The 27561-nt window shown below is 41.8% G+C and overlaps 1 protein-coding gene and 2 pseudogenes across 3 annotated transcripts; 1 reads left to right on the forward strand and 2 right to left on the reverse strand.

The window, feature by feature from the left end:
* Nucleotides 1-3099: 3099 nt before the first annotated feature.
* LOC308439907 (CGG triplet repeat-binding protein 1-like) lies at nt 3100-3579 on the reverse strand (annotated as a pseudogene). Its single transcript has one exon. The product of its transcript is annotated as a CGG triplet repeat-binding protein 1-like (transcript).
* Nucleotides 3580-10079: 6500 nt separating this feature from the next.
* LOC308439979 (nucleolar RNA helicase 2-like) lies at nt 10080-12290 on the reverse strand (annotated as a pseudogene). The gene has a single exon. The product of its transcript is annotated as a nucleolar RNA helicase 2-like (transcript).
* Nucleotides 12291-19106: 6816 nt separating this feature from the next.
* Nucleotides 19107-19757, forward strand: LOC308439900 (GTP-binding nuclear protein Ran, testis-specific isoform; the record flags this gene model as incomplete). The annotated part of the gene is made up of 1 exon (XM_080941842.1): nt 19107-19757. One exon carries the CDS (start codon nt 19107-19109, stop codon nt 19755-19757), a length of 651 nt encoding a protein of 216 aa, XP_080797968.1.
* Between the last annotated feature and the right edge of the window lie 7804 nt (nt 19758-27561).

Consider the following 27561-nt stretch of genomic DNA (forward strand, 5'->3'; position numbering starts at 1 on the left):
ATTCAAAGGACAAACATGTGGAGAAAGAAATTGGGGAAAAGATACCCTTTACAATAGTCACAAAAACTATGAAATAGCTTGGTGTGACTCTAACTAAGCAAGTGAAGGACCTCTAAAGAAGGAAATCGAGGAAGATCTCAAAAAATGGAAAGATCTCCCATGCTCATGGATTGGAAGGATCAACATTTTAAAAATGGCCATCTTACCAAAAGCAATCTACAGATTCAGTGCAATCCCCATCAAAATTCCAACCCAGTTCTTTACTGAGTTGGAAAGAGCAATGTGCAATTTCATTTGGAATAACAAAAGACCTCGAATAGCGAAATCCATTCTCAACAACAAGAAAACATCTGCGGGAATCACTATCCCTGACTTCAAGCTATATTACAAGGCAATTGTGCTGAAAACTGCATGGTACTGGTACAGAAATAGGCATGTGGATCAATGGAATAGAATAGAAGATCCAGAAATGAGCCCTCACATTTATGGTCACCTGATTTTTGACAAAGGAGCTGTAAACATTCAATAGAAAAAGGCCAGCCTATTCAACAAATGGTGTTGGTCCAACTGGCACTCGGCATGCAGAAGAATGTAAATAGACCCTTTCTTATCTCCTTGTACAAAGCTCAAGTGCAAGTGGATCAAAGATCTCCACATTATACCAGGTACACTGAAACTATTAGATGAGAAAGTAGGGAAAACCTTAGAACTCATAGGCACAGGAGAAAATTTCCTAAACAGAACACCAATAGCTCAAGTTCTAAGGTCAAAGATTGACAAATGGGACTTAATGAGATTGCAAAGTTTCTGTAAAGCTAAAGACACTATCATCAAAACACAACAGCAGCCAACAGAGTAGGAAAAGATATTTACCAACCCCACATCAGATAGATGCCTAATATCCAAGGTATACAAAGAACTCAAAAAGCGAGATACCAGAGAATCAAACGACCCTATTAAAAATGGGGTACAGACTTAAACAAAAAGTTCTCAATTGAGGAATATCAAATGGCTGAGAAACATCTAAGGAAGTGCTCAACATCCTTAGCCATCAGGAAAATGCAAATCAAAACCCTGAGATTCCACCTCACACCAGTCAGATTGGCCAAGATCCACAACTCAGATGACAATAGTTGCTGGCGAGGATGTGGAGAAAGAGGAACACTTCTCCACTGCTGGTGGGGTTGTAAACTGGTACAACCACTCTGGAAATTGGTCTGGTGGTTCCTCAGAAAAATGGACATAGTACTACCTGAAGACCCAGTTATTCCACTTCTGGGCATTTACCCCAGAGATGCTCTAACATACAACAAAGATACATGCACCACAATGTTCATTGCAGCTCTATTTATAATACCCAGAAGCTGGAAAGAACCCAGATGTCCTTCAGTAGATGAATGGATACAAAAATTGTGGTATATTTACACAATGGAGTACTACTCAGCTATCAGAAACAATGACTTTATGATATTCTCAAGAAAATGGATGTATCTAGAGAATATCATCCTGAGTGAGATAACCCAGTCACAAAAAACAGACATAATATGCAGTCACTAATAATGGGATACTAACCCCAGAAAGCTCTGAACACTCCAGAAACAACCCACAGTCTATGTGAAGATCAAGAAAAAAAAGAATATATTTTAATTAAAATAGAACTGTATCATATCCCTCTCTCCTTCCTACAGCTCCTCCCAGTTTCTCTCCTGTCTCCTCAAATTAATAACCTCTTTACCTATATTATTGTTGCATATATACATAAGTGTATGTATATGTGCCCACAACTACTTAATTACAACCTTATAAAAATGTATTTGTATACTTTAATGCAAAAATGCTTAAAAATCTGTACATTTATCTTTGTTTTTTAAAATAAACTTTAAAAAATGGATCAGAGACTGAAGGAAAAGCCATTCAGAGACTACCCCACTCTGGAATCAATCTCATCTAAAGAAACCAAATCCTGGACCTATTGCTCATGCCAAGATATGCACTCAGACAGGAGCCTGGCTTGTCTGTCCTCTGAGAGGCTCTACCAGTACCCAATTAAACAGGTGTAGGTACTTATAGCCAACCACTGTAACTCAGCCCGGGACCCTATAGACATGCTATGAGAAGAACTGAAGAATCTGAAAGGGATGGTAACCAACATACATGGGCTGGTCCTTGTCCCTCACTATAACTTTAGTAAATGACTGCCTTGTCTGGCCTTAGGGGAAGGGGATGCACTTGGTCCTGTGGAGCGTTGATGCCCCAGAAAAGAAGAATGCTAAGGGTGAGTTGGGAGTGGGTGGGGGAGCACTCTCTTAGAGATGAGGGGAGAGGAATGCGAGGCGGGGGTTGGAGAAGAGACATGGAAAGGGAAACATGTGAAATGTAAATAAATAAAAAATAAATAAAAAAAGAGAAAAGAGGATGGTTAATGGAATAAAAATCACAAAGAAAAAAATATTAAAAGCTTCATGGGGAAAGAACTAGTCATATATAAAGCAGGCCTGTCAGAGCTACATCTCACTTCTCAGCAGTGATTCCAAAAGTAATAAGGGTCTGGAAAGATGTCTTGAAGGTTCTAAGTAACCAGAGAGGTCAGCCTATAATACTATACCTAGCAAAAGTTTCAATCAACATAGTTGTAGAAAGCAAGATATTTCCTAGGAATTGCATTGAATCCAGGGACCTGTGCGTGGGCGGCCGCCCTTCCACATGCGGGGATGGGTCTGGCCTTGGGCCGGAAGTGTGCACCCCTGATCATTTCCACTGCTTGAACCGTGAGAGCTCTGTACAGCTTTTCCGAGTTAGAAAGTGGGTAGAAGAAGTTGACCCACCCTTCCGCTTAGGATGGAATGCATTCTTGCTGCTCTTCTGAGCTCCCAGTGACCTCTGCCAGCTAAGTTTTACTTTATACCATCGGTGACTAAAATTTGCAGTAAGTTTTGCAGTGAGGTTTCTTCCTTTTGCCCCCAACTATATACACATTACAAAACTATTCTGTATCACATGATTGAAAATGAAACAAATATGAAAATGAACCACACAATCAACACGTTAACTTTAATACTCCACATTATTATCTTGGTCACAATGGTCATAACTGCCTTGTCAGCAGTCTTGTGAGTTGAGGAGCTGATTCTCTTTCTCACATCCATCAGCAGATACGCTCTCCTCAGCTGGTCTGACTTAGGTATGGATCCTCCGTTCCTCACGTGTCGAGACAGAGATGCTCCGACTGCTGGATGGTCAGCCTTCTCCAGGGGGATGTTGGCTTCCAGACACATTTTCACAAGGTCTGTCTGCGCGGCACTGTTGCGCTGAAGAGATGCAGTCAGGGGCCTCTGCTTCTTTCTCACATTCTGCTCTTCAAATTCTGCCTTCCTCTTCGTATGAGTCTTTGACGTGAGGTGGTGACTAATGGCAGACTTGCGAACATGATTCAGCACCACATTGCAAGAAATGCAAGAGTTTTCCTCCATCTTCATGAAGCTCACCTCCAAATTCAGTGACTCGATCCAGAGGAGTTACACACAAAGCAGTCTTAGAACGAATTCTTGCAGGTAGTACTGTTACAAGAAATCTTTCCATTTTGTCTCTGAATTTCTACTTTGTTTTTCCACTGACAGTTTTTGATGCAAAACTACAGACGTATCCAATCTTAGCGACTTTCCGTTTGTTCAGATCCGGAGACGCCTTCGACTCAGTTTTTCAACAGGTGGTGGTGGGGAAACAGTTTCTTGGACTTGCACCCTATTTCCCTGTGGCGCCAGGAAGTCATGCCTTTACTTCCGCCTTCCCAGCTCTTCGGGAACCATGGGAGCTGGCCGCCCTTAGGGGAAGTGCATGAGCCCTCGCCAGGAACGAAAAGAGGAAGAAGAAAAGGCAGAGCAAGGAGATGAAGAAGATCCCGTTATGGCCGCCGCAGGAGCGAACCCCGCCGCAGCCGCCCAGTATTTGTTTTAGACAGGAATAATTCTGTGTCAAAAAAAAAAAAAATTGAAGGTATTTCAGTGACCCATTTCTCCACTGGGAGCCTGGTCTACCTACTGGAGGTATTCCTTCAGGTTCCATCTCTACACAGCTAAGGTCATGCCCATTGAGTCCTAGAAACCTCTTATAGCCCAGGTCTCTGGGACTTTCTAGAGGTTCACTTTGCCCCCAACCCCCAGGCAGCTGCATATTTTCATTCATTCTCCTGGTCCTCTGGGCTTCTCTGTTCTCCCCTTCCCGATACCTGATTCAGCCCCACCCCCAACCGCCTCTTTTCACTAGGTCTCTCTTTCCATCTGCCTCCTGTGATTATCTGGTTCCCCTTATAAGTGTGGTTGAAGCATTCTCATTTGGGCCTTTCTTCTTGTTAAACTTCTTATGGTGTGTGGGTTCTATCTTTGGTATTGTGTGTGTGTGTATGTGTGTATGTATATGTGTGTGTGTGTGTGTGTGTATGTATGCATGTATGTATATATATAATGTATATATATATATTGACTAATACTTATCAGTGTGTATATACAACGCATGTTCTTTTACATCAGTGTTACATCACTCAGGATGATATATTTGCCTGCACAATTCATGATGTCCTCTTTATAAATATATAAATAGTATTCCGTTGTGTAAATGAACAAGCAATAGAGATATGTTCCACTTTCTCCACATCTTTGTCAGAATATAGTCACTTGAGTTTTTATTCTTAGTTATTCTGATTGTTGTAACATAGAATCTCAGGGTTGTTTTGATTTGAATTTATTTGATGACTAAGAATGTTGAACATTTCTTTAAGTGCTTCTCAGCCAGTTGAGAATTCTCTGTTGAGAAGTCTCTGTGTAGCTCTGTACCCCACCTTTAATTATGTCATTTGGGCATAATGATCTGTTGTCTCTTAGTTTCTGCAAGACATCTGCTCAGGAACTTCTGGCTTTTAGAGTCTCTGTTGAGAAGTCAGATGTAATTCTGAGGTCTTTTAAAATAGGTTACCTGGTCCTTTCGCCTTATAGCTTTTAATATCCATTCTTTGGACCCCTCCCCTTTCTTAAGAGAAGGCAGAGCCTCCCTTGGGTACCACCTTACCTTGGTACTTCTAGCCCCACCAGGACTAGATACATTCTCTCCCACTGAGGCCCAGCCAGGAAGTCAAAGTAGGGAGAAGGGGACACAGTGGCAGGAAACAGAGACCAAGACAGCTACTGCTCCACTTGTTAGGGGACAGACATGAAGAACAAGCTACACAGGGCCTACAAATGTCTACGGACATATGTCCAGCCCCTACACATTTGCTACAAATGTATAGGGGCATATGTTCAGCCCCTGAATGTTACCCTTTGGTTGCCCAGTGTCTGTGAGCCCCCATGGATGTGGACATGGTTAGTTGACTCTGTAGCTCATTCTGTGCTGTCTGTGGCCCTATGGCTTGTCAGCTCTATTTCCAACTCTTCCACAAGACTCCCCATGTTCTTCTTCATGTTTGGCTGTGGGTCTCTACATCAGCTTTCACATGCTGTTGGGCGAAACCTCTTAGCAGACAGTTATGCTAGGTTCCTTCTGAAATCATAGCAGAGTATCATTAATAGTGTCAGGAGTTTGACATCTCACATGACATGTGTGTCACTCAGGCTGTGGCAATCATTGATTGATCCTTCAGTCTTTTCTTCATATTTTCCCCTGTGCATCTTACAGGCAAGACAAAATTTGTGTTGAAAGTTTTGTGGGTGGATTGATGACTCCTTGACTCCTTTGGAAGTCCTGCCTTGCTTTAGGAGGTGGCAACTTCATTCTCTATATCCCCCTCTGGTAGGAATCTCAACTATGGTCACCCTCAAAGTCTCCCTATATCCTCTCTTGTCCCAGACCTCCAGGTGGTCCCAAAGATGCCTTCATAATTTCTATTCTCACTTTTAGCTTTCTCTCACGCCCTCTCTCAACACCTAATCAGCAACTGAATTCTCCTAAACTCCTCTCATACCAAATTTCCTCTTTCCATTACGCTCAAATGACTATTTCATTTTCCATTCTAAGTAAGACTTGCATGCACTACCCTAATGCATCCTTATTACCTAGATTCTTTTGGTCTGTTGGTTGGCGTGTGGTTATCTCGCATGTTATGGCTAATGTTCACTTATATGTGAACATATACCATGCCTGTCTTTCTGGTTCTGGGTTACCTCACTCAGGAGATATTCTCAAGTTTTATCCGTCTGTCTGACAAGTTCATGATGTCTATATTTTTTGCCTTTGGGGGAAGTTGCAAGGGCAAGGGGCGGTTATGGAGGAGTAAAAGATGAGGGGACTGGAATGTATAATGTGAAACTCATAAGGAATTATTTTAAAGTTTTTTAAAAAGAGAAGAGGCTGAGGAAACAAATAATATGCATCAAGTCAGCCTTAATAATGCTGGAGGGTAATAGGAAAGTAAACAGCTGTCATAAGCCAGGGACTGTCAACCTCACAGTGTGTTAACAGCAAAAGGCTGAAATGTCCTCCATGAACTTGTATTTACATATCATACTTTTCTCATGATGACTCAGAGATCTTCATGGAATATATGGTGGAAAGATGTAAAAGTCAGGGGTATTGAATAACATCGGAAAGATGTTTTCTGGGTGCCATAGTGTGGATACATGGATTTTCAGCAAGTGTGACAGAATGCACAAGGCCCATGAAAGCTTATATCTTACTGTCCTGGTTCATGTTTATTAATCACCATGATTCAAGTTAGAGTTCTCAGAGAAGAGGAACTACCTCAATTAGGTTAAGTGTAGGGAGCCATATGAAGTAATATGTTACAGACTTTAATTTTTCTCCTTGTATTAATTATAGGTTCTCCTCTCCAAAAATCTATTTTATTTGATATTAATATTGTATGTATTTACAATTCAAATGTTATCCCCAATTTACACTTACCCATTCCCCTGCTCCCCTTGCTTCCAAAAAAATGCTCCCACTCCCAACCAACCACTCCCACCTCATAGCCCTGGCATTTCCCTACACTGGGAAAATGAGCCTTCACAGGAACAAAACCTTCTCCTTCTATTGATGCCAGACAATGCCATCCTCTGCTACATATTGGAACTAGTGATATGGGTCCCTTCATGCGTACTCATTGGCTGGTGTTTTAGTCCTTGGGAGCTTTTGAGGTTTAGTTGATTGACATTGTTGTCCTTCCCATGGGGTTGCAAACCCCTTCCAGCTCCTTCAGTCCTTTCTCTACTTCCTCCATTGGGGTTCCTGTGCTCAGTCCAATGGTTAGCTGCAAGCATCCTCATCTGTATCAGTATGGCATTGAAATAGCCTCTGAAGAGACATCCATGTAAGTTTCCTATCAGCAAGCACGTCTTGGCATCACCAATAGTGACTGGGTTTGGTGGTTGCATATGGATGGACACCCAGGTGAGGCAGTCTTTGAATGACCTTTAATTCAGTCTCTGTTCCACTCTTTGTCCCTGTATTTCCTCATTTGAGTATTTTGTTCCACCTTCTAAGAAGTACTGAAGCATCCACAATTTGGCCTTCGTTCTTCTACAAAGGTCTGATAGAATTCTGCACTGAACCCATCTGTTCCCAGGCTTTTTTTTTTTTTTTTTTTTTTTTTTTTTTTTTTTTTTTTTTTTTTTTTTTGATGGCTTTTGATTACTGCTTCTATTTATTTTAGGGGTTATGGGAATGTTTATATGGTTTATGTGATCCTGATTTAACTTCGGTACCTGGTATCTGTCTAGAAATTTGTTCATTTCCTCCAGATTTACCAGTTTTGTTGAGTATATAGGCTTTTGTAGTAGTCTGATGATTTCTCGAATTTCCTCAATTTCTGTTGTTATGCCTCCCCTTTCATTTTTGATTTTGTTAATTTTGATACTCTCTCTGTGCCCACTGGTTAGTCTTGCTAAGGGCTTATTAATTTTGTTGATTTTCTCAAAGAACCAGCTCCTGGTTTGATTCTTTGTATAGTTCTTTTTGTTTTTACTTGGTTGACTTCTGCTCTGAGTTTGATTATTTCCAGATGTCTACTACTTTGGGTGTATCTGATTTCTTTTTTTCTAGAGCTTTCAGCTGTGATGTCAAGCTGTTCATGTATGCTCTCTCTAGTTTCTTTTAGAGGCACTCAGAGCTATGAGTTTTCCTCTTAGAACTGCTTTCACTGCATCCCATAAATTTGTGTAGGTTGTGCTTTCATTTTCATTAAATTCTATAACATCCTTAATTTCTTCCTTGACTACGTTATCATTGAGCAGAGCATTGTTCAGCTTCAATGTGTATGTGGGCTTTTTGTTGTCTTTGTTGTTATTAAAAACAAGCCTTAGTCCATGGTGATCTGACAGAATGCATGGGAGTGTTTTGATCTATTTACATCTGTTGAGACCTGTTTTGAGACCGACTGTATGGTCAGTTTTGGAGAAGGTACCATGAGGTGCTGAGAAGAAAGTATATTCTTTTGTTTTTGGATGAAATGTCCTGTAGGTATCTGTTAACTCCAGTTGATTCACAACCTCTGCTAGTTTCTCTGTGTCTCTGTTCAATTTCTGTCTCCACGAACTGTCCATTAATGGGAGTGGGGTGTTGTAATCTCCGACTATTATTGTGTGTGGTATAATATATACTTTGAACTTTAGTAGGATTTCTTTTACAAATGTGGGTGCCCTTGTATTTGGAGCATAGATGTTCAAGATTGAGAGTTCATCTTGATAGATTCTTTCTGTGATGAGTAAAAGGTATCCTTCTTTATCTTTTTTGATAACTTTTGGTTGAAAATATTTTTATTTGCTATTAGAAAAGCTACTATACCTTGTTTCCTGGGCCCATTTTTTTCCAGCCTTTTACAATGATGTAGTATCTGTCTTTGTCTTGGAGATGAGTTTCCTGTATGCAGCAAAATGCTGGATCCTGTTTACGAATCCAGTCTAATAATCTATGTCTTTTTATTGGGGAATTGAGCCAATTGATGTTAAGAGAAATTATGAAATAGTGATTTTTGTTTCCTGGGGGTTTTTTGTTGTTAGAGATAGGCTTATGATTTTGTGCTTTACTTCTTTTGGTTTCCTTGCGTGTGTGTGTGTGTGTGTGTGTGTTTTTTTTTTTTTTTTTTTTTTTTCTTTTCCTTGGGTGTAGTTTCCTTCCTTGTGTTGGATTTTTCCATTTTCCATCCTTTGAAGGGCTGGATTTGTGGACAGATATTGTGTAAATTTGGTTTTGTCCTGGAATATCTTGTTTTCTCCATCTATGGGGATTCAGAGTTTTGCTGAAAATAGTTACCTGGGTTGGCATTTGTGTTCTCTTAGGGTCTATATGACATCTGTCCAGGATCTTCTTAGGTTTCATAGTCTCTGTTGTGAAGTCTGGTATAATTCTGATTTGTCTGACTTTATATGTTACTTGTCCTTTTTCCCTTACTTTTATGATTCTCTCTTTGTTTTGAATATTTGGTGTTTTGACTATTATGTGTTGGGTGGGGTTTCTTTTCTGGTCCAATTTATTTGGAATTCTGTAGGCTTCCTGTATGTTCATGGTCATCTCGTTCTTAAGAGAAGTTTTCTTTTATAATTTAGTTGAAGATTTTACTGTGCCTTTTACTTGATATTCTTAGCCCTCTTCTACACCTATTATCCAGCAGACACATATAACACAGCAGCTGTTTGTGAGGAGTCCAGGATGCCACAGAACAGAACACAAAATTAATCTGCCTTGGCTCCCACAGTGTTCCAGAGCCTTAGGCAGCCCTTAGGAACTTTCTTTGTAGGTTATGAGTAAGGAGGCACATATGGGGTCCAGAGATGGAGCCTACTTGTATGTATGTGAAAACTTGTATGTGTATGCTCTGCATGTGTGAGGTTCTGATTTAGGCCCCAGTGAGTGCATACACACAAAGATGAAATTACAAGATCAGCAGAGATAGGCAGATCCTCAGTTGGTTTTACTTTATAAATCTAGAAGTATGTTGAAAATGATGCAATAAATTCCTATCCCTTTTCAAAATGAGGACAGTTCACAAGCCTCTCTCTGTAAGAAAAGGGGTGGGCTAAAAAATGATTTAAAAAAAAAAAAAAGGAAACACTGGGGTCCACCGTGGGTTGGAAACAGTTCCTTCTGGCCTCTACTCACTGGCCAAATGCTTTGCTAAAACTCCGCGTCTGGCCTTTGTTTGGGGATCTGTTACCTTTGTTGCCACCTCCTGGTCGCTGTTTTCTGAAAGCTCCAGGGCTGCCATCTGGCTGACCCCGGCCGCCTCGATATCCTTCCGGGATCCTTCCAGTTCCGGCTGCTCGCTGGCCACCATGAGCTGCCATTGTCTCGAATCATGCCACTTCTCCTGGATTTCTGTGACTGCTTCAGTTCGGACATCAAAACAAACTCCCAGACCATCCCCTTCACTCGGGCATTGCCAGCTGCTCCTTAAGCTCTTTCCAAGCATAACTAATGTTGGGCATCTCAGTAGAGCACCACAGGATCATGGTCACAAAGCCCGCTTGTGAGTTGATCAGGGAGCTGGTCAATTGATGTGGAGCCTGAGATGTGGGCCAGAGCGGCTGCCAAGGCCTCTACAGTCCCCTTCTCCTCAATCAGCTTCTCAGGGACTGCTTGAAATGGCCGGAGACAGTGGGAGGCACAGAATCCAAGAGTCCGATGGCATCTTTGCTGGAGGCTTTTATTATTTCTGTTGCAGAAGGAACACCTATCCATCTAAATTTAATTCCTGCTTTCTGTTCCACTTGTGCTAACTGGTATTCTTCTTTGTACTGGTAAAAGCAGATGCAAACCCAGTCCTTCCAGCTCTGCCTGACCGCCCGGAACGACGAATGTAAGACTCCACATCCTTTGGTGGACAGCTCTGAACAACCAAGTCAACCTCAGGGATGTCTAAATCACGGGCAGCAACGTTGGTTGCCACCAAAACTCCATGATTGCCATTTCAGAAACCTTTCAGGGTGATTTCCCTTTGTTTCTATGGAATGTCGCCATGTAAGGACTGGGCATCCTGCTTTATTGTGTGGCCTTGATGGCCACCGTACACTCGGATTACATCCCCAATCACCGCTGCCCTCTCTGTCCAGTGACACTTAACGGCCAGATGCTCCACAGTTATGGCTGTTTTCTGAGTCTTTTTACGGATCAGGTCCACCTGTTCGGATGTAGATTTCATGTATTTCTTAGCAACATTAAATACCCAATGAGGGCAGGTTGCAGAGAAAAGCAATGTTTGGGGGTTGTCTTCAGAATCTTTCTTGCATGTCACACATAAAATCGCTTCCACTTGATCAGCAAAACCCATATCCAACATCTGGTCAACTTCATCCAGGGCACATGTTTAAGTTTGGTGAGATCTAGATTTCCATTCTGCCAGTGGTCTTTAATACAACCTGGAGTCCCAACCAGAGTATTAATCCCACTCCGCATCCATTCAGTTTGACCACCATAGGGAGTTCCGCCATAAAAACAAGCTACAGAGAGATTCTGGGTGATGTCACCGAAGTCTTTGCTCACTTGATTTGCTAATTCTCTTGTAGGTGCATGGACCAGCACCTGAGGGGCTCGGCCTCTCTTCCTCTCTTGTAGCCCACTTTGAAGTTTCTCAATCAAAGGAATGGCAAAGGAGAATGTCTTCCCGGTTCCTGACCGTGCCTGGGCAATTAAGTCTTTCCCACTGTACACATGGTGGAATGCCTTGGCTTGTATAGGAAACAGGAAGTTCATCCTACGAGCTTTGAGAAGTTTGACAGTCTCTTCAGATATGGGAAAATTAGAGAAAGCTCCTTCTTTCTGCTCCACAGGTATTTCCTTTTCCTTCTCGCTACTACTTTCTTCATCAGGAGTTTCTCTGGAGTTGGAGTTTGGTTCAGAATTAAAGTCCATTCTTCAGTCTCGGGCTTTTCTCTCCAATGTCTCCATTTGCTTCCTTCCCTTTCTTTGTCTTCTTGGGCTTAGGAGTGTCTGCCTCTTCTTCAGACGGCTCCTCGGTTTTTATTTCTTTGGTTTTAGAAGAGGCTGCTTTCTTCTCAAGGGGCTCCTTTTTTTTTTTTTTTCTTAGAGGCTTTGCTGCTCTTAGAAGCCGTGTCATCTTGAGGCTCCTCCTCCTGCTTCTTGGCGTTCTTGGGCTTAGGGGGATCCACATCATCTTCAGAAGGCCCTTTCTTTTTAACTGCTTTCGCTTTGGAGGAAGTGGACTCTTCCATTCCTTCTATTGCTTCTTCAGTCTTAGATTTTTGCTTCTCTTTTTTAGTTTTCTTCTCACTTGACTTCAGCAGTGTCTCCATGCTCTCTTCAGCCCCGTCTAATCCCACCTTGGATGCACTGCAGAGTTTTCCCGGCATTATTCAGGAGGAGCTGCTCAGGCCTATGGGCTTCCTCAACCGCGTGCAAAGGAGAAAGAGGGACCAAGAAAACGGACCGCCCCTCAGCCCAGCCTACGCAATTCATTCTATAAAGCTACAGTTATGTTTATACCTAAACTACACAAACACCCAAAAAAGGAAGAGAGTATCAGACCAATTTCCCTTATGAATATCTATACAAAAATACTCAATAAAATTCTTGCAAACTGAAGCCAGGAACACATCAAAACAATCCTCTATCATGATCACGTAGACTTTATCCCAGGAATGCAGGAATGGTTCAATATACAGAAATCCATCAACATAATCCACCATATAAACAAAGTCAAAGAAAAAAAACACATGATCATCTCATATGCTCAGAAAGCATTTGACAAAATTTAATAACTCTTCATAGTCTTGGAAAGATCAGAAATTCAAGGCCCATACCAAAAGGAGTAAAAAGCAATATACAGCAAACCAGTAGCCACCATCAAATTAAATGAAGAGAAACTTGAAGCAATCCCACTAAGATCAGGGACTAGACAAGGCTGCTCACTTTCTCCCTACCTATTCAATATAGTACTCGAAGTCCCAGGAAGAGTAATTATAAAATAAAAGGAGGTCAAAGGATACAAACTGAAATGGAAAAAAGTCAAAATATCACTATTTGCAGATGATATGATAGTATACTTAAGTGACCCCAAAAATTCCACCAGAGAATTACTAAAGCTGATAAACAACTTCAGCAAGTGGCTAAATAACTCAAAAAAAAAAATCAGTAGCCTTCCTCTACTCAAAGGATAAACAGGTTGAGAAAGAAATTAAGGAATCAATACCCTTCACAATAGTCACAAATAATATGAAATGCCTTGGTGTAACTCTGTTGCTGTAAATATTAAGTGGAAAACCTTTTATCCCACAATAGAGCCAGCTCCCACAGAGCCACATGGCACTGTGGGGTATCTTGAGCTTAGTGGCTCCATATTACCTATAAGAACTCAGACACAGTTCAATCCACTCATCCCTGCTGCTTCTGTCCCAGGTGGCCTCTGACTGTCCCAGTGTTGTTGTTCTCACTCATTTTTCTCTACCACCTGGAAAAACATGACTCCACAACCATTAACTTATCAAACAGGTTTATATGTTAAATTCTCCATCCAAAATCCCTCTGAACAATAAGCTTACAACCCGTTGACAAATATATAAACTGCACATCGAGACAGGCAGGTAGATCAATGGAATAAAATTGAAGACTCAAAAATGAACCCACATACCTATGGTCACTAGATCTTTGACAAAGGAGCTAAAACCATTTAGTGAAAAAAGACAGCATTTTCAACAAATGTTGCTAATTCAACTGGCAGTCAGCATGTAGAAGAATGCAAATTGGTCCCTTCTTATCTCTTTGTACAAAGCTCAAGTCCGAGTGGATCAAGGACCTCCACATAAAACCAGGTACACTGAAACTAATAGAACAGAAAGTGGAGAAGAGCTTAGAACACATAGGCACAGGGGAAATTTTTCTGAACATGCTCTAAGATCAAGAATTGACAAATGGACCTCATAAAAGTGCAAAGCTTCTGTAAGGCAAAGGGCATTGTCAATAGGATAAAACAGCAACCAACAGACTGAAAAAAACATCTCTACCAATCCTACACCTGGTAGAGAGTTCATCTCCAATATACACAAAGAACTCAAGAAGTTAGACTCCAGAGAATCAAATAATCCTATTAAAAACGGGGTACAGGACTAAACAAATAATTCTCCACCACCAAATCTTGAATGGCTTAGAAGCACTTAAAGAAATGCTCAACACCCTTAGCAATCATAAAAATGCAAATCAAAACAACCCTGAGATTCCACCTCACACCAGTCAAAATGGCTAAGATCAAAAACTCAGGTGACAGCAGATACTGGCGAGAATGTGGAGAAAGAGGAACACTCCTCCATTGTTGGTGGGTTTGTAAGCTGGTACAACCACTTTGAAAATCAATCTGGAAGTTCCTCAGAAAACTGGACATGATACTACCTGAGGACCCAACTATACCACTCTTGGGCATAGACCCAAAAGAAGTTCCTGAATATAACAAGGACACATGGTCCCCTATGTTCATAGGAGCCGTATTTATAATAGCCAAAAGCTGGAAACAACCCAGATGACCCTCAACAGAGAAATAGATACAGACAATGTAGTACATTTACACAATGGAATACTACTCAGCTTTTAAAAATGACAACTTCATGAATTTTGCAGGCAAATGGATGGAACTAGAAAATATCATCCTAATTGAGGTAACCCAGATCCAAAAGGACATACATGATATGCACTATTATGACAGTGTTCAGAGGGCCAGGAGACAGAATAGAAATATGTGGCAGTAGGGGTGGGGATTGATGCAGTGGGGAAACTACTAGAAGGGATTTGAGAAGCTCCCAGGACCCAGTGGGAATGACATTAGCCAAAATACCCAACAGAGTTGAGATAGAACCTGAAGAGACCACCTCCAATAGATGGATATGGCCCCCAATTGAGGGATGGCCATCCACCATCTAAAAATCTTTAACCCAGAATGTTTCCTTTTGAAAGAAAAGACAGACAAAAAATGGAGCAGAGATTGAAGGAAAGGTCATCCAAAGACTGACCTACCTGGGGATCCATCCCATCTGTAGACACCAAACCCCAACACTATTGCTGATGCCAAGTGCTTTGCAGACTGGAGCCTGATATAGCTGTCAAACACCCAGCCAACCATTGAACTGAGCCTGGGGTCCTCAGTAGAGAAGCTAGAAGAACTGAAAGAACTGAGGGGGTTTGCAACCCCATAGGAAGAAAAACAATATTAACTAACTGGACCCCTCAGAGTTCCCAGGGACTAAACCACCAACCAAAGAGTATATATGAGTCTATCCATGAATCCTGCTACATATGTAGCAGAGGATTGCCTTATCTGGCATCAATGGGAAGGGAGGCACTTGGTCCTGGGGAGGATTGTTGTCCCATTGAAGGGGGCGGTTAGAGGGGTAGCACAGAAGTGGGGGGGAGCACCCTCTTAGAGGCAAAGGGAGAGGGGAGAGTCTTGCAGAGGAGATACTGGGAAAGTAGGCATTAGAAATATAAATAAATAAAATATTTTTATCTTATTTTCTAAACACAAGGGCACCCACCTTGTAAAAGAAACATTACTACAGCTTAAATCACAAATTGACCCTCGCCATGATAGTAGGAGACTTCAATACCTCACTCTCACCAATGGACAGACGATTCAAACAGAAATGTAACAAGGAAATGTGAACTAACTGACATCAAAAACCAAATAAACATAACAGATATGTACAGAAAATGTTACCCAAACACAAAAGAGTATACCCTCTACTCATCACCTCGTGGAATATTTTCCAGAGCTGACCACACACTTAAACACTATGTAAGTTTGAATATATACAAGAACCCTGAGATAACCACCTACATCCTCTCAGACCGTCATGAATTAAAACTGGGCTTCAACAACAGAAACAACAAAGTCTACAAACTCATGGAATCTGAACAGTTCTGTACTGAAGAGCCATCGGGTCAAGCCAAAGAGAAAGGAATTGAAGGCTTCCTAGGACTCAGTGGAAATGACCACACGATATATCCAAGTTATGGAGCACCATGAAAGGGAACGTTCATAGCACTACGTGCCTTAATAAGACATTGGAGAGATCTCATACTAGCAACATAGCAGAACACCTGAAAGCTCTGGGTTTTGAACAAAAATTGATGGGAGTCAAAAGCAAAACAAATAATAAAATGTATGTGTGAAATCAGTAAAAATAGAAACAGAGAAAATAATACAAATTGTTGTGGTAAGTATCTCACACTAGTACCAGCTCCTGTGGGGTCATACGACACTGCAGAGATTTCTAACCTGGTGGCTTTATGCTGCCTCTAAGAACTCAGGTGCAGTTCACTCCACTGCCCGTGTGTGTTGTTTTCACTCACTTTCCTCCAGCACACAGTAGAAATATGACTCTGTAATCATTAATTTATGAAACAGATGTATGTGTTAAATTCTCAATCCACAAACCATTTACACAATAAGCTCACAATCAGTGGACAAAGATATAAACTATACACCCAGATAAGATAAATTAGACCCATAGAAACCCTTAGAAATAATCATAACCTTATCAATCTAGAGATGCACTGAGAGAAACATACACATCTGTCTCCATCTCCTCCTCCATCCATCTCTCCCTCCTCCCCTCTTCTGCTCCTCCAGCCTCTTTTTCCGCCTACCTCTCCACTGTCCAATCATATATCACCTTTTACCTCTCCGCTGTCCAATCATGTATCACCTTAACATCAACTCACAACAAATAAGCAATGAAACAAAGTCTTGGTTCTTTGAGAAAAATCAACAAGATAGATGATCCTTTACCCAGACAAACTTAAAAACAGAGAAATGCCAGTGTTTGCAAGAGCATCAACTGGAAGGAAGGATCAGGCACGGGATGTCCTTCGTTTCATGAGAGACAGGCCAGAGAGGAAGACATCTCTGAATGACTTCTTCTACTCTGACAGCCTTTGCCTCTTTCAGACTTTATTTATACATAAAATCATTTCCTTAGAAATGTTATGCATTGATTACACAGCTTTTCAAAATACATTTTCGAGGCTGGAGAGATGGCTCAGTGGTTAAGAGCACTGACTGCTCTTCTAAAGGTCCTGAGTTCAAATCCTAGCAACCACATGGTGGCTCACAAGCATCTGTAATGGGATCTGATGCCCTCTTCTGGTGTGTCTGAAGACAGCTACAGTGTACTCATGTATAATAAATAAATCTTAGTGTAGTGAGTACCAAAATAACATAGAAAGAAACTCTGTCATAAATAAGTATTATTCAAAATACATTTTCTTCTAAAGTCTTCCTTGATCACATAAGACTAGTAAAAGAGGAGCAAACGAACAGAAATTTTATAAGAACTAAAAATTAACATCATGATAAAATCAATTTCTTTAAACTCAGTGATTTTTTTCCTTGAGGCTGGTGTTATAAAGCCTTGCAGACTGAATGGCTCTATTTGAACTCTGCTTCAGCTTGGCGTAAGATCATAGATCAAAAGTCATTTCTTACTACCTGTTACATCAAACGTGGCTTTCTACCAAAGTTCAATCTCTGACCCTTATTTAATTCTTCCTTTTCTTCCTCTATATTTATCTTATATTTGGCATAAGTTCCTTGCTCAGAGAACTGCCTGCCTTCCTCTGTGTCTCTGTCATAAATCCTTGTTTCGGTACAATTCCCATCTTTGTTACAATTCTGTAAAGAATAGAACATCAGGATTTCCAAAACTGCTTATTTTTTTTAAGATTTATTTATTATATATGAGTACACTGTAGCTGTCCTCAGACACACCAGGAGAGGGCATTAGATCTCATTACAGATGGTTGTGAGCCACCATGTGGTTGTTGGGAATTGAACTCAGGACCTCTGGAAGAGCAGTTGGTGCTCTTAACCACTAAGCCATCTCTCCACCCCTAAAACTGCTTATTTTTGCCTTCAGAAAGGTACTTAACTTGTCATTAACTTTATGATCAAAATTTCTTCCTATTCATCCAAGTTCCTTATTTCTAAAGTTGGGCATAAAATTGCAGTTTGTCAGTTTCCAGAATTTTCTTAAGCTTTTCTTCTTTAATAATTCTTTTCAAATCCTCTGTCTCATGCTTATTAACAATACTCTCGAATCACCTAAATGTTTATTTAAGTAATAAGTTCTTAGCAAAGACTCAGCTTCCTGCATAACTTTTTCCGGGAAACTTTCATTAACTTCTTTCTTGTTTACACCAGCTAGCTCTTTGTTACACCTGTTCTGGCTTTTGGAAAATGGCCTCTGACAGTGAGAAACATGTCTATATAACAAAACATGTGTAGCAAATTTCCACCAAGAGCAGTGGCGGACAGTCAGGTTGTCCAAGTGCTGGAGCTTTGTCAGGTGACACCTTCAGGATGCTTTGCCCTGCCAAAGAGAGAACATCCAAATTGAAAAAATCAGAAATAAAAGAGGGGTATAGCAACAGACACCGAGGGAGTCCAGAGAGTTGTAAGAAAATACTCACAAAAACATGTGCTCTGGGCTGGAGAGATGGCTCAGCGGCTAAGAGCACTAGCTGCTATTCCAGAGGTCTGGAGTTCAATTCTCAACAACCACATGGTGGCTCACAACTATCTATACTGAGATTCAATGCCCTCTTCTGGTGTGTCTAAAGACAGCTACAATGTACTCATATAAGTAAAATAAATAATAAAAAAAAAAAGTCTTCAACCAAAATCACTCAGGGCTAGACAGTTTTAGCACAGAATTCTACCAAACTTGCGAAGAAGATAATGGAAATAGTCCTCAAATTATTCCACAAAATAGAAACAGAGGAAACATTACCCGATTCATTTTATTTAGCCATTGTTACCTAAATACCTAAACCATATACCCTGATACCAATCTCAACAAAGAAAGATTTCAGAGCAATTTCCCTTATGAACATAGATGCAGAAATACTTGCAAACTGGATCAAAGAACTTATCAAAAAGATCATCCAACCACGATTAAGTAGGCTTCATCCCAAAATTGCAGAGATAGTTCAGTAAATGAAAATCAGTCCTGGAAGGCAGCTGGGAAGCTCGGCTGAGCGACACGAGGGCTGGTTGTCCTTCAGGAGGGGCGGCGCTGAGAAGGGTCTCCCAGCTTCCCTTCCCCCACGGTCTCAGGCCTTCCCACGCGCTCTTCCTCACGTGCAACAGCCGCTCTCTCCCTCTCTCCCGCAGGATCACCGCGATGGCCGTCCAGGGAAAGCCGCAGATCCAGTTCAAGCTCGTCCTCGTGGGCGATGGCGGCACCGGAAAGACGACGTTCATGAAGCGCCACTTGACCGGCGAGTTTGAGAAGGAGTATGTAGCCACCCTGGGCGTAGAAGTGCACACACTAGTCTTCCATACCAACAGAGGACCCATCAAGTTCAATGTGTGGGACACAGCCGGCCAGGAGAAGTTTGGGGGCCTGCGCGACGGCTACTACATCCAAGCCCAGTGCGCCATTATAATGTTTGACCTAACAGCAAGAATTACTTACAAGAACATACCTAGCTGGCATAGAGATCTGGTACGCGTGTGTGAAAACATCCCCATTGTATTGTGTGGCAACAAAGTGGATGTTAAAGACATGAAAGTGAAGGCAAAACCTATTCTCTTCCACCGGAAGAAGAATCTTCAGTACTATGACATTTCTGCCAAAAGTAAGTACAACTTTGAAAAGCCTTTCTTCTGGCTTGCCAGAAAGCTCATTGGCGATCCTAACTTGCAGTTCGTTGCCATGCCCGCCCTCGCCCCACCTGAGGTGGCCATGGACCCAGCTTTGGCAGCACAGTACGAGCATGATTTAGAGGTTGCTCAGACAACTGCTCTCCCGGATGAGGAAGATGATCTGTGAGCTGGAACCCCGCCTCAGAAGTCTAGCTTTATAGGCAACTGTCCTGTGACGCCGGCGGTACAGCCCGTGTGCCACCTTATTCACTTAAAAGAGATCGTATACTTCACTGGGATGCTGAAGGAGATGAATGGGCTCTGGAGAGGAAGTGCCAGTTAAAAAGCACCTTCCTTTTCTGGAACTTTAGCTGTTTGGAACAGAGCTGTTTCCTTCCTGGGTTTCAAAGATAAGACTGCTTACAGATGCATCAGCGTAGCCAGTGGTGAAATCTTGCTTATAACTGTCGTTCCCATTCTTTTCATTTAGAATCAGAATAAAGTTGTATTTCAAATAATCTTTAAAAAGCAAAAGAAAAAAAATCAGTAAATGTAATCTACCACATAACAAGCTAAAAGGCAAAAACATACATAATCATCTCTTTAGATCAGAGAAGGCCTTTAACAAGATCCAACACCTCTTCTTCATAAAAGTCCTTGAGAGATTAGGGATACAAAAGACACACCTAAACATACCAAAGGCAATAGATAGCAAGCTGATAGCAAACATCTAACTAAAGGGGATAAACGCATAGCAGGTCCAGTGATGAGGAGCAGGGTGTGCTGTCCTCTCTCTACATTATCGATTCAATACTGACCTTTTAGCTAGAGCAATGAGACAACCACGGAGGGAAATTAAGGGAATACAATTATTTTTTTAAAAGTCAAAGTATTGATATTTGCAGACAGTATAATAATACACATAAGTGGCCTTTAAAATTCCACTAGAGAAATCCTACATACGTTCAACAAAGTACCTGGATAAAAGATTAACTTTAAAAAATTAGCAGCCTTTACAAATAGCAAAATGGACTCAGAAATAGATCAGGGAAACAACTTTTACGATAGTTTCAAAGAATGTAAAATATCTTGGTGTGACTCTAACCAAGCCAGGGAAAGACCTGTATGACAAAAACTTCAAGTCTTTGAAGTAAGAAACTGAAGAAGGAATCAGAAAATGGAGAGATCTCCCATGCTCATGGGTCAGTGTATTAATAAAGTAAAAATGGCCATCTTAGGGAAAGCAATCTGCAGATTCAATGCAATCCTCATCAAAATTCCATCACAATTCTTTACAGCCCTTGAAAGAACAATTCTCAACTTCATATGGAAGAACAAAATCACAGGACAGTGAAGACGATCCTGAACAATGAAAGAACCACTGGAAGTGTCACCGTCCACATTTCACACTGCACTACAGAGCTGAAGTAATAAAATCTACATGATATTGGCATAAAAACAGACACAGTGAGCAGTGGAATCAAACTGAAGACCCAGTTATAAATCCACACACCTATGGATACCTGACTTAAAAAAAAAAATAAATCCACACACCTATGGATACCTGATTTAAAAAAAAAATAAATCCACACACCTATGGATACCTGACTTAAAAAAAAATAAATCCACACACCTATGGATACCTGATTTTAAAAAAAAAATAAATCCACACACCTATGGATACCTGACTTAAAAAATAAATAAATCCACACACCTATGGATACCTGATTTTAAAAAAAAAGCTAGAAATACACACTGAAAAATAATACCGAATGTGACACTGGTCAAACTGTATGTCTGCATGTAGAAGAACGCAAATAGATCCATATTTATTATCATCCTGCGCACAGCTCAAGTCCAAGTGGATCAAAGACCTCAACATAAAGCCAGACATACTGCACCTGATATAAGAGAATGTGGGGTAACCTTGCACATATCGGTACAACAGACAATTTCTTTAGCATCAGTAGCACAAGCACTAAGGCTGACAATAAAATGGGACCTCATGAACTTGAAAAGCTTCTGTAAGGCAAAGAACATTGTGAATATGAACAAAGAGGCCGCCTACAGAATAGAAAGAGATTTTTACCAATTCCACATCTGATAGAGGGATAATATACAAAATATATAAAGAACTCAAGAAGCTAAAGATTTAAAAAAAAAAAAAAAAAACCAAATGAAGCAAGGGGAGGGGGAATGGGAGATGGGGGAACCGGGAAAGGAAATAACATTTGAAATGTAAATACTTAAAATATCCAATAAAAAAGAATGATGAAAAAAAAGAAGAAAAGGAGAGACAAGACTGGCCACTTGGGGGGTGGGGGGGGGGACAAAGAATCTAATGAAAAACATAATGATTCAGATCTAAACAAAATTCTCAATAGAGAAATCTCCTGTGGCTGAGAAACACTTAACAAATGTCTAACATCCTTAACCATCAGGGAAATAGAAATCAAAACGACTCTGAGATCCCATTTTACACCTCTCAGAATGGCTTAGATCAAAAATACAAGTGACAGTTCGTGCTGGGGAGGATGTAGAATAAGGAAATAAGAAGAGCATTCCTCCACTGCTGGTTGGAACACAAGCTTAAACAGCCACTGGGAATCAATATGGCGGTTCCTCCGACAGCTAGGAATCAAGTTACCTCACAACCCACTTATATCATCTTATACATATACCCAAAGGACACTCCATCCTGCCACAGAGACACTTGCTCTGTTCATTGTAGCTTTACTCACAATACCCAGAAACTGGAAACAATCCAGATGTCTCTCAACTGAAGAATGGATACAGAAAACCTGGTAGTTTACTCAGCTGTAATAACACTTAAAATGACATCATAAAAGCTTCAGATAAATGGATGCAACTAGAAAAAGTCATCTTGAGTGAGGTGTCTTTAACTCAGAAAGATAAATATGGCATTCACTTAATTATAAATATATATTAAGCTGTTAAGTAGATGATAATGAAGCTATAATCCACAGATCCAGAGAGGTTTGATACAGAGGACTCTGGGAGATGCATGTATCTCTCTGGGAAGGAGAAATAGAATAAATTTTGTGGGTGGCCTGGGGTATAGAGGATGAAAGTGAGAAGAATAATATGGGGGTTGGGAGAGAGTGGGGGAGAAACAGCTAGAACTGGGGAGCATGGGAGCTGACCTTGTGCAGTGGAAACTTCCTGGAACCTCTCTGAGGATAACCTAGTAGAGATTCACAGTAATGGCAGATACAGAGTCTTAACTGGCCATGTTTTGTGGCTAGACAAGGCTTCTTCTAGTGGTGGGACTGGGTCCATTGGGTTGAGTTGTTGGCTGGGGTGGGAGGTGAGGATCTAGTGAAGATCCCTAAAATACCCAGGCTAATGCTAGAACAGAAGGCGGTTCTCTGCAAACTGACACTGGGGCCCCATTGTCAATGATCATCCACACAGCTCATTTAAGCATAGGGGTCAAGCTGGTGCCTGCATAGAGCCTTCATCTCTATTTTATAGCCTCTTTGACTCGAGAAGGAACTCTACAAACTCAACCACAAAACCCTCAGTCTCTAATATATCCTGCCGGAAAGATGTGCTAGGTTAATGGTGGTGCAGAACTGGTGAGAGTGGCCAGGTAATGTCTACTTTAACTTGAAGCCCCCTCCATGAGAGGGAACTGATGCCCAAGAATCAGAGACTGGGTGGCTCAGACCTAAGGTTCCAAATGACGCTCGGATATCCTCATAGATCAGTGCCTACCCAGTCATCATCAGACAGACTTCCTCCAACAGCAGATGGGAACAGATGCAGAGACAGCCAAACGTGCGGAGAGTCTACTTTGGAGATACCCATCAGATCCGTCCCCTCGGATATCAGGGAACCTAGAAGAGGAAAGATTGCAAGAGTCAGAGGGGTGGAGGATACCAGGACAACATGGCCCACTTGATCAGCTAAGCAGGGCTCACCACGTGAGCTCACAGAGGCTGACACAGCAAGAACAGGGCATAGGTCTACACTAGGCTCTCTGTGTGTATATATATGGCCGTTTGCTTGGTGCTTTGTAGGACTCCTGACAGTAGTAGGGGATGTTTCTCTGACTCTTATGCCTGTTCTTGACTCTTTCCTTCCTACTGGGCTACCTTGTCTTTCTAGATCCTTTTGTGCCCTGGTTAGCTGTCATCTTTTGGAGCCCTGTTCTTTTCTGAAAAGGAACTAGAGGGGCAGTGGATCGGGTGAGGGGGGAGTTGGGGGATCTGGGAGGAGTGGAAAGAGGGGAAACAGTGGTCAGGATGTATTCTATAAGAGAATAATCTATCTTCTGTTTTTAACAAAAGGTGTGAGGTGAGTACTAACACTCAACGTTGTCTCTCAATTTCCAATAAATAATGCATAAATAAATAATAAATAATAGGGTTTTTTTCTTCTCACTCCCCATTTTATTTTAATGTGTGTTTTGCCTGCATATGTGTAGAGTGTGTGCCTATTACCCCCAGAGGTCAGAAACGGGCATCAGCTCCCCTGAACCTGGAGTTAGAGCTGGTTCTGAGCTGCCATGTGGGTGTTGAGATCAAACCCGGGTCCTCTGCAAGAGCAGCCAGTGCTCTGCACCACTGAACCATGCCTCCAGTCTCTCACTTTCCTTAGCAAGCGATGTGAAGGTCTGTCTGTGTGAAAACGAATGAAATCTAGAAGGAATACGCCTCAGTACAGTCCCTGAAAAGGACATATTCTCACTTTTTGCTTTTCAATGTTGACACGTACTACTTTATAGGTATCTGTGTTTAATCATATTTTCACATATGTACACATTATACCATGATCATATTTAACCCCTTGCTCTCTCTTGTTCCACTGTCCCTTCTTACTGGTTTCTCCATTCCCTCAAATAACTTCCTATATCTTCTTTGAAAAAAACAACAAAGGAAGAAGTATCTCACTGCATAGCCCTAGCTGACCTGGAACTGACAGCATAGACTAGGCTAGCCTTGAACTCACAATAGATTCACTTGTTTCTATCTCCCAAATGCTGAAGCCCCAGAGATCCCCGCTTCTCTCTCCCTTCCTTCTCCCTTTTTCTCCCCCTCCTCCTCTCCCTCTCTCTGCCTTTCCAGTTCCGAGATGGCAAGCATCAAGCATATGTCAACCAGCACACCCAGCTTTCTCAGGTGTGGTTTAGAGACGGAACTCACGCCCTTCTGCCTATGAGGCACGAACTTTTACTGACTAAGCATTTCCTCCAACCAACCCTCAACTAAAATGTGTGAATAAAAGACAAGAAGGGATATGCATCTATTCCCTGAAGTGGATGGCCATTGGTGGGAGGGGCGAGTGATCAGGCTACAGGGAAAGGTCCTGTAATATCACAGCTGAGCTTTCCTGAGAGCCTTTCAAGTTCAAGTTTAACATGCAATGGTCCTGTAGCTCTGGTTACAGATCATTCCTGCTGCAAAGTAAAGGACACATAAATGTCAAAGAAACATGGCAGGGGGTGGGGTGAGCAGGATATAAAGTGAATAAGTAAAAATTAAAAAATTAAAAACAGGAACATGGTCCTGTCTTCAAACATATTTGATAAATGACTCGTACGCACAGCTGAAGGTATAGCCTAGTTAACAGAGTGTTTGCCCAGTGTGAGCCCCAGTTCTGACCCTAAACACCACATAAAACTGTGTTCAGGAGCCAGGCAATGGTGGTGCATGTGTTTAGCCCCAGCACTCAGGAGGCAGAGGCAAGAGAATCGATATGAGTTTGAGGTCAGCCTGGTCTACAGAGGAAGTTTTAGAATAGTCAAGACTACACAGAGAATCTGTCTTGGGGGAAAAAAAAACAAAAAAAAATATAAGACAAACAAAAAAAAACTATGTGTGGGGACTGAAAAAGTAAATGTTCAGTGGTTAAGAGCTGAGTGCTGGACAATGGTGGAGCACAGCTTTAATCCCAGCTCTCAGGGGCAGAGGCCGGCAGAGCGCCGAGTTCAAGGTCAGCCTGGTCTACAGAATGACTTCCTGGACAGCCAAGGCTACACAGAGAAACCCTATCTTTAAAAAAAAATTTTTTTAATAAGAAAAGTAAAAAACAACAATAGCAAAAACCCAACTGCACTTCCAGACTTAAGTGTCATTCCCATTACCCACGTGGTAGTTCATAACAGCCTGTAACTCCAGAGCCGGAGATCTGAAGCCCTCTTATATTACCCACGTGGTAGTTCATAACAGCCTATAACTCCAGAGCCGAAGATCTGAAGCCCTCTTAGGGCCTCAGCAGGCACTGTATTCACATGCAGGAAAACACTTGTAGACATAAAATTAAAATAAAATCTCAAAATAACTCTTTTTAACTGCATGCCATTTTTAACAGTAATCCCAGCACTCAGGACGTATGGGCAGGAGGATGAGAAATTCAAAGTCATTCTTCGCTACATAAGAGTCAAGTCTAAACTACACTCTCTCAGTAATGGGAAGGAGGGAGAACAACTCAGAAGTTCCAGCTAACCAGGAAGAAATGTTCAGATTCATTAGGGCCTCTGTCTCCTTCATATTGACCCTAAGACACTTGCCCACAGCAGAGCTTAGGCTCAGGCTACCAGAGATGAAATATCTTCCGGGTGGCCCCCGCACCTTCCTCCCATCAAAGCCTCCTGGTAAGCAGGTGCAATGGTGGTAGCCCTACATCATCAATGGTGGTAGCCCTACCTCAATGGTGGTAGCCCTACCTCGGCAAGTGGGGCAAAGGATGACTTGGGCTCAGAAATTCAAGATTAGCCTGGCCAAGATATGAAAGCTCTTTCTCCAGAAATGAAGGATCTGGGGGGCCAAGAAGTTGCCCCCTTTTGTTGATCTCAAATCTCCAGAGATAACCACCCACCCACTTATCTGTTTTGTTCTGGGGACAGCTAGGACACAATTACTCTGTGGAGGTCCAAGTTGTCATTCATATCTTAGGGCTTCATCTTGTGCTAATGTCACCCTGACACTAGTGGGCTCATCTCAGCTGTCCCATCTGCTCAGCCTATCTTAAGAAAGCCCTGTACATGAAATGGGGTAAATCTTTCTGCCTTTAATGCCAAGAATTCACTGCAGAAGGGGCCCTGTGAGAAGGGTTCTCTATGCCCTTCTCTCTGATCTTTCACATGAGGCCTGTTCAGCAGCTCTGCAGAGAGTTCCCAGTCCCAAGGTTAAGCTGAGTAGCGCCAGGCTAGTTCTGCAATGATTGATTATGCAGAGGAGGAATCTTCACAGCCTTACCCTCTCCACACTAAGAGTTGAAGGAGAAAGAAATCACCTGGGGAAAAACCCAAACCATTTTGTCTCCCTTCATTACGAGACACAGCTGCCCTGGAATGAGGCCCCCCAGATCCCAGGGTGACCTTGGATGCACCCTGCCACCCCCGGCTTCCTGCCCCCACTGCAGATGTCCATCTCAAGCTGAAGGCTATTTTGGCAGTGCTAAAACTCAAGGATCCCACAATCTCCTCCTACGGTTGAAAAAAATCCACTTGGGTGACTCACATAACTTTCAGGGAAAACCAAAATTTGTTGGTTTATTAGAAAGGCTGCAAAGTGGGGGTTAATGGTACAGAAGCGTGAGAAAGTACCTTTGCTGTCTTCAGACACCCCACTCCCTGGAAACCCTGTATCATCTCAGGAAACTCACTTACCCCGTTCATTTCTTTATTTGGCTAATCAACTAACTAGTGAGTTGGTTGGTTTTGTTTTTCTGAAGTAGGGTCTCATGTAGCCCAGGATGGCCTCAAACTTCTTACATAGCCAAGGATAACCTTGAACTCCTGATCTCCAAAGTGTTGGGAGGCATCTTGGACGTACGCTGCCAAAACTGCTCCTTATAGAACCGTTTCTTCCTGTCTTTGCTTACAGCATAAAGACACAGGAATTACGGAGTAAAGCAGACATTTGTGATCCAGCCTTGCCCTCCTTTAACAAAAAGTCCCAATCCACTAATTCTGTGCTGCTCTCTTTCATAAACAGCCACTACACCCTACTAACCATCAGCTA

Source organism: Micromys minutus (assembly GCF_963924665.1).
Source record: "Micromys minutus genome assembly, chromosome: 30".
In the NCBI taxonomy this organism is placed as follows: domain Eukaryota; kingdom Metazoa; phylum Chordata; class Mammalia; order Rodentia; family Muridae; genus Micromys; species Micromys minutus.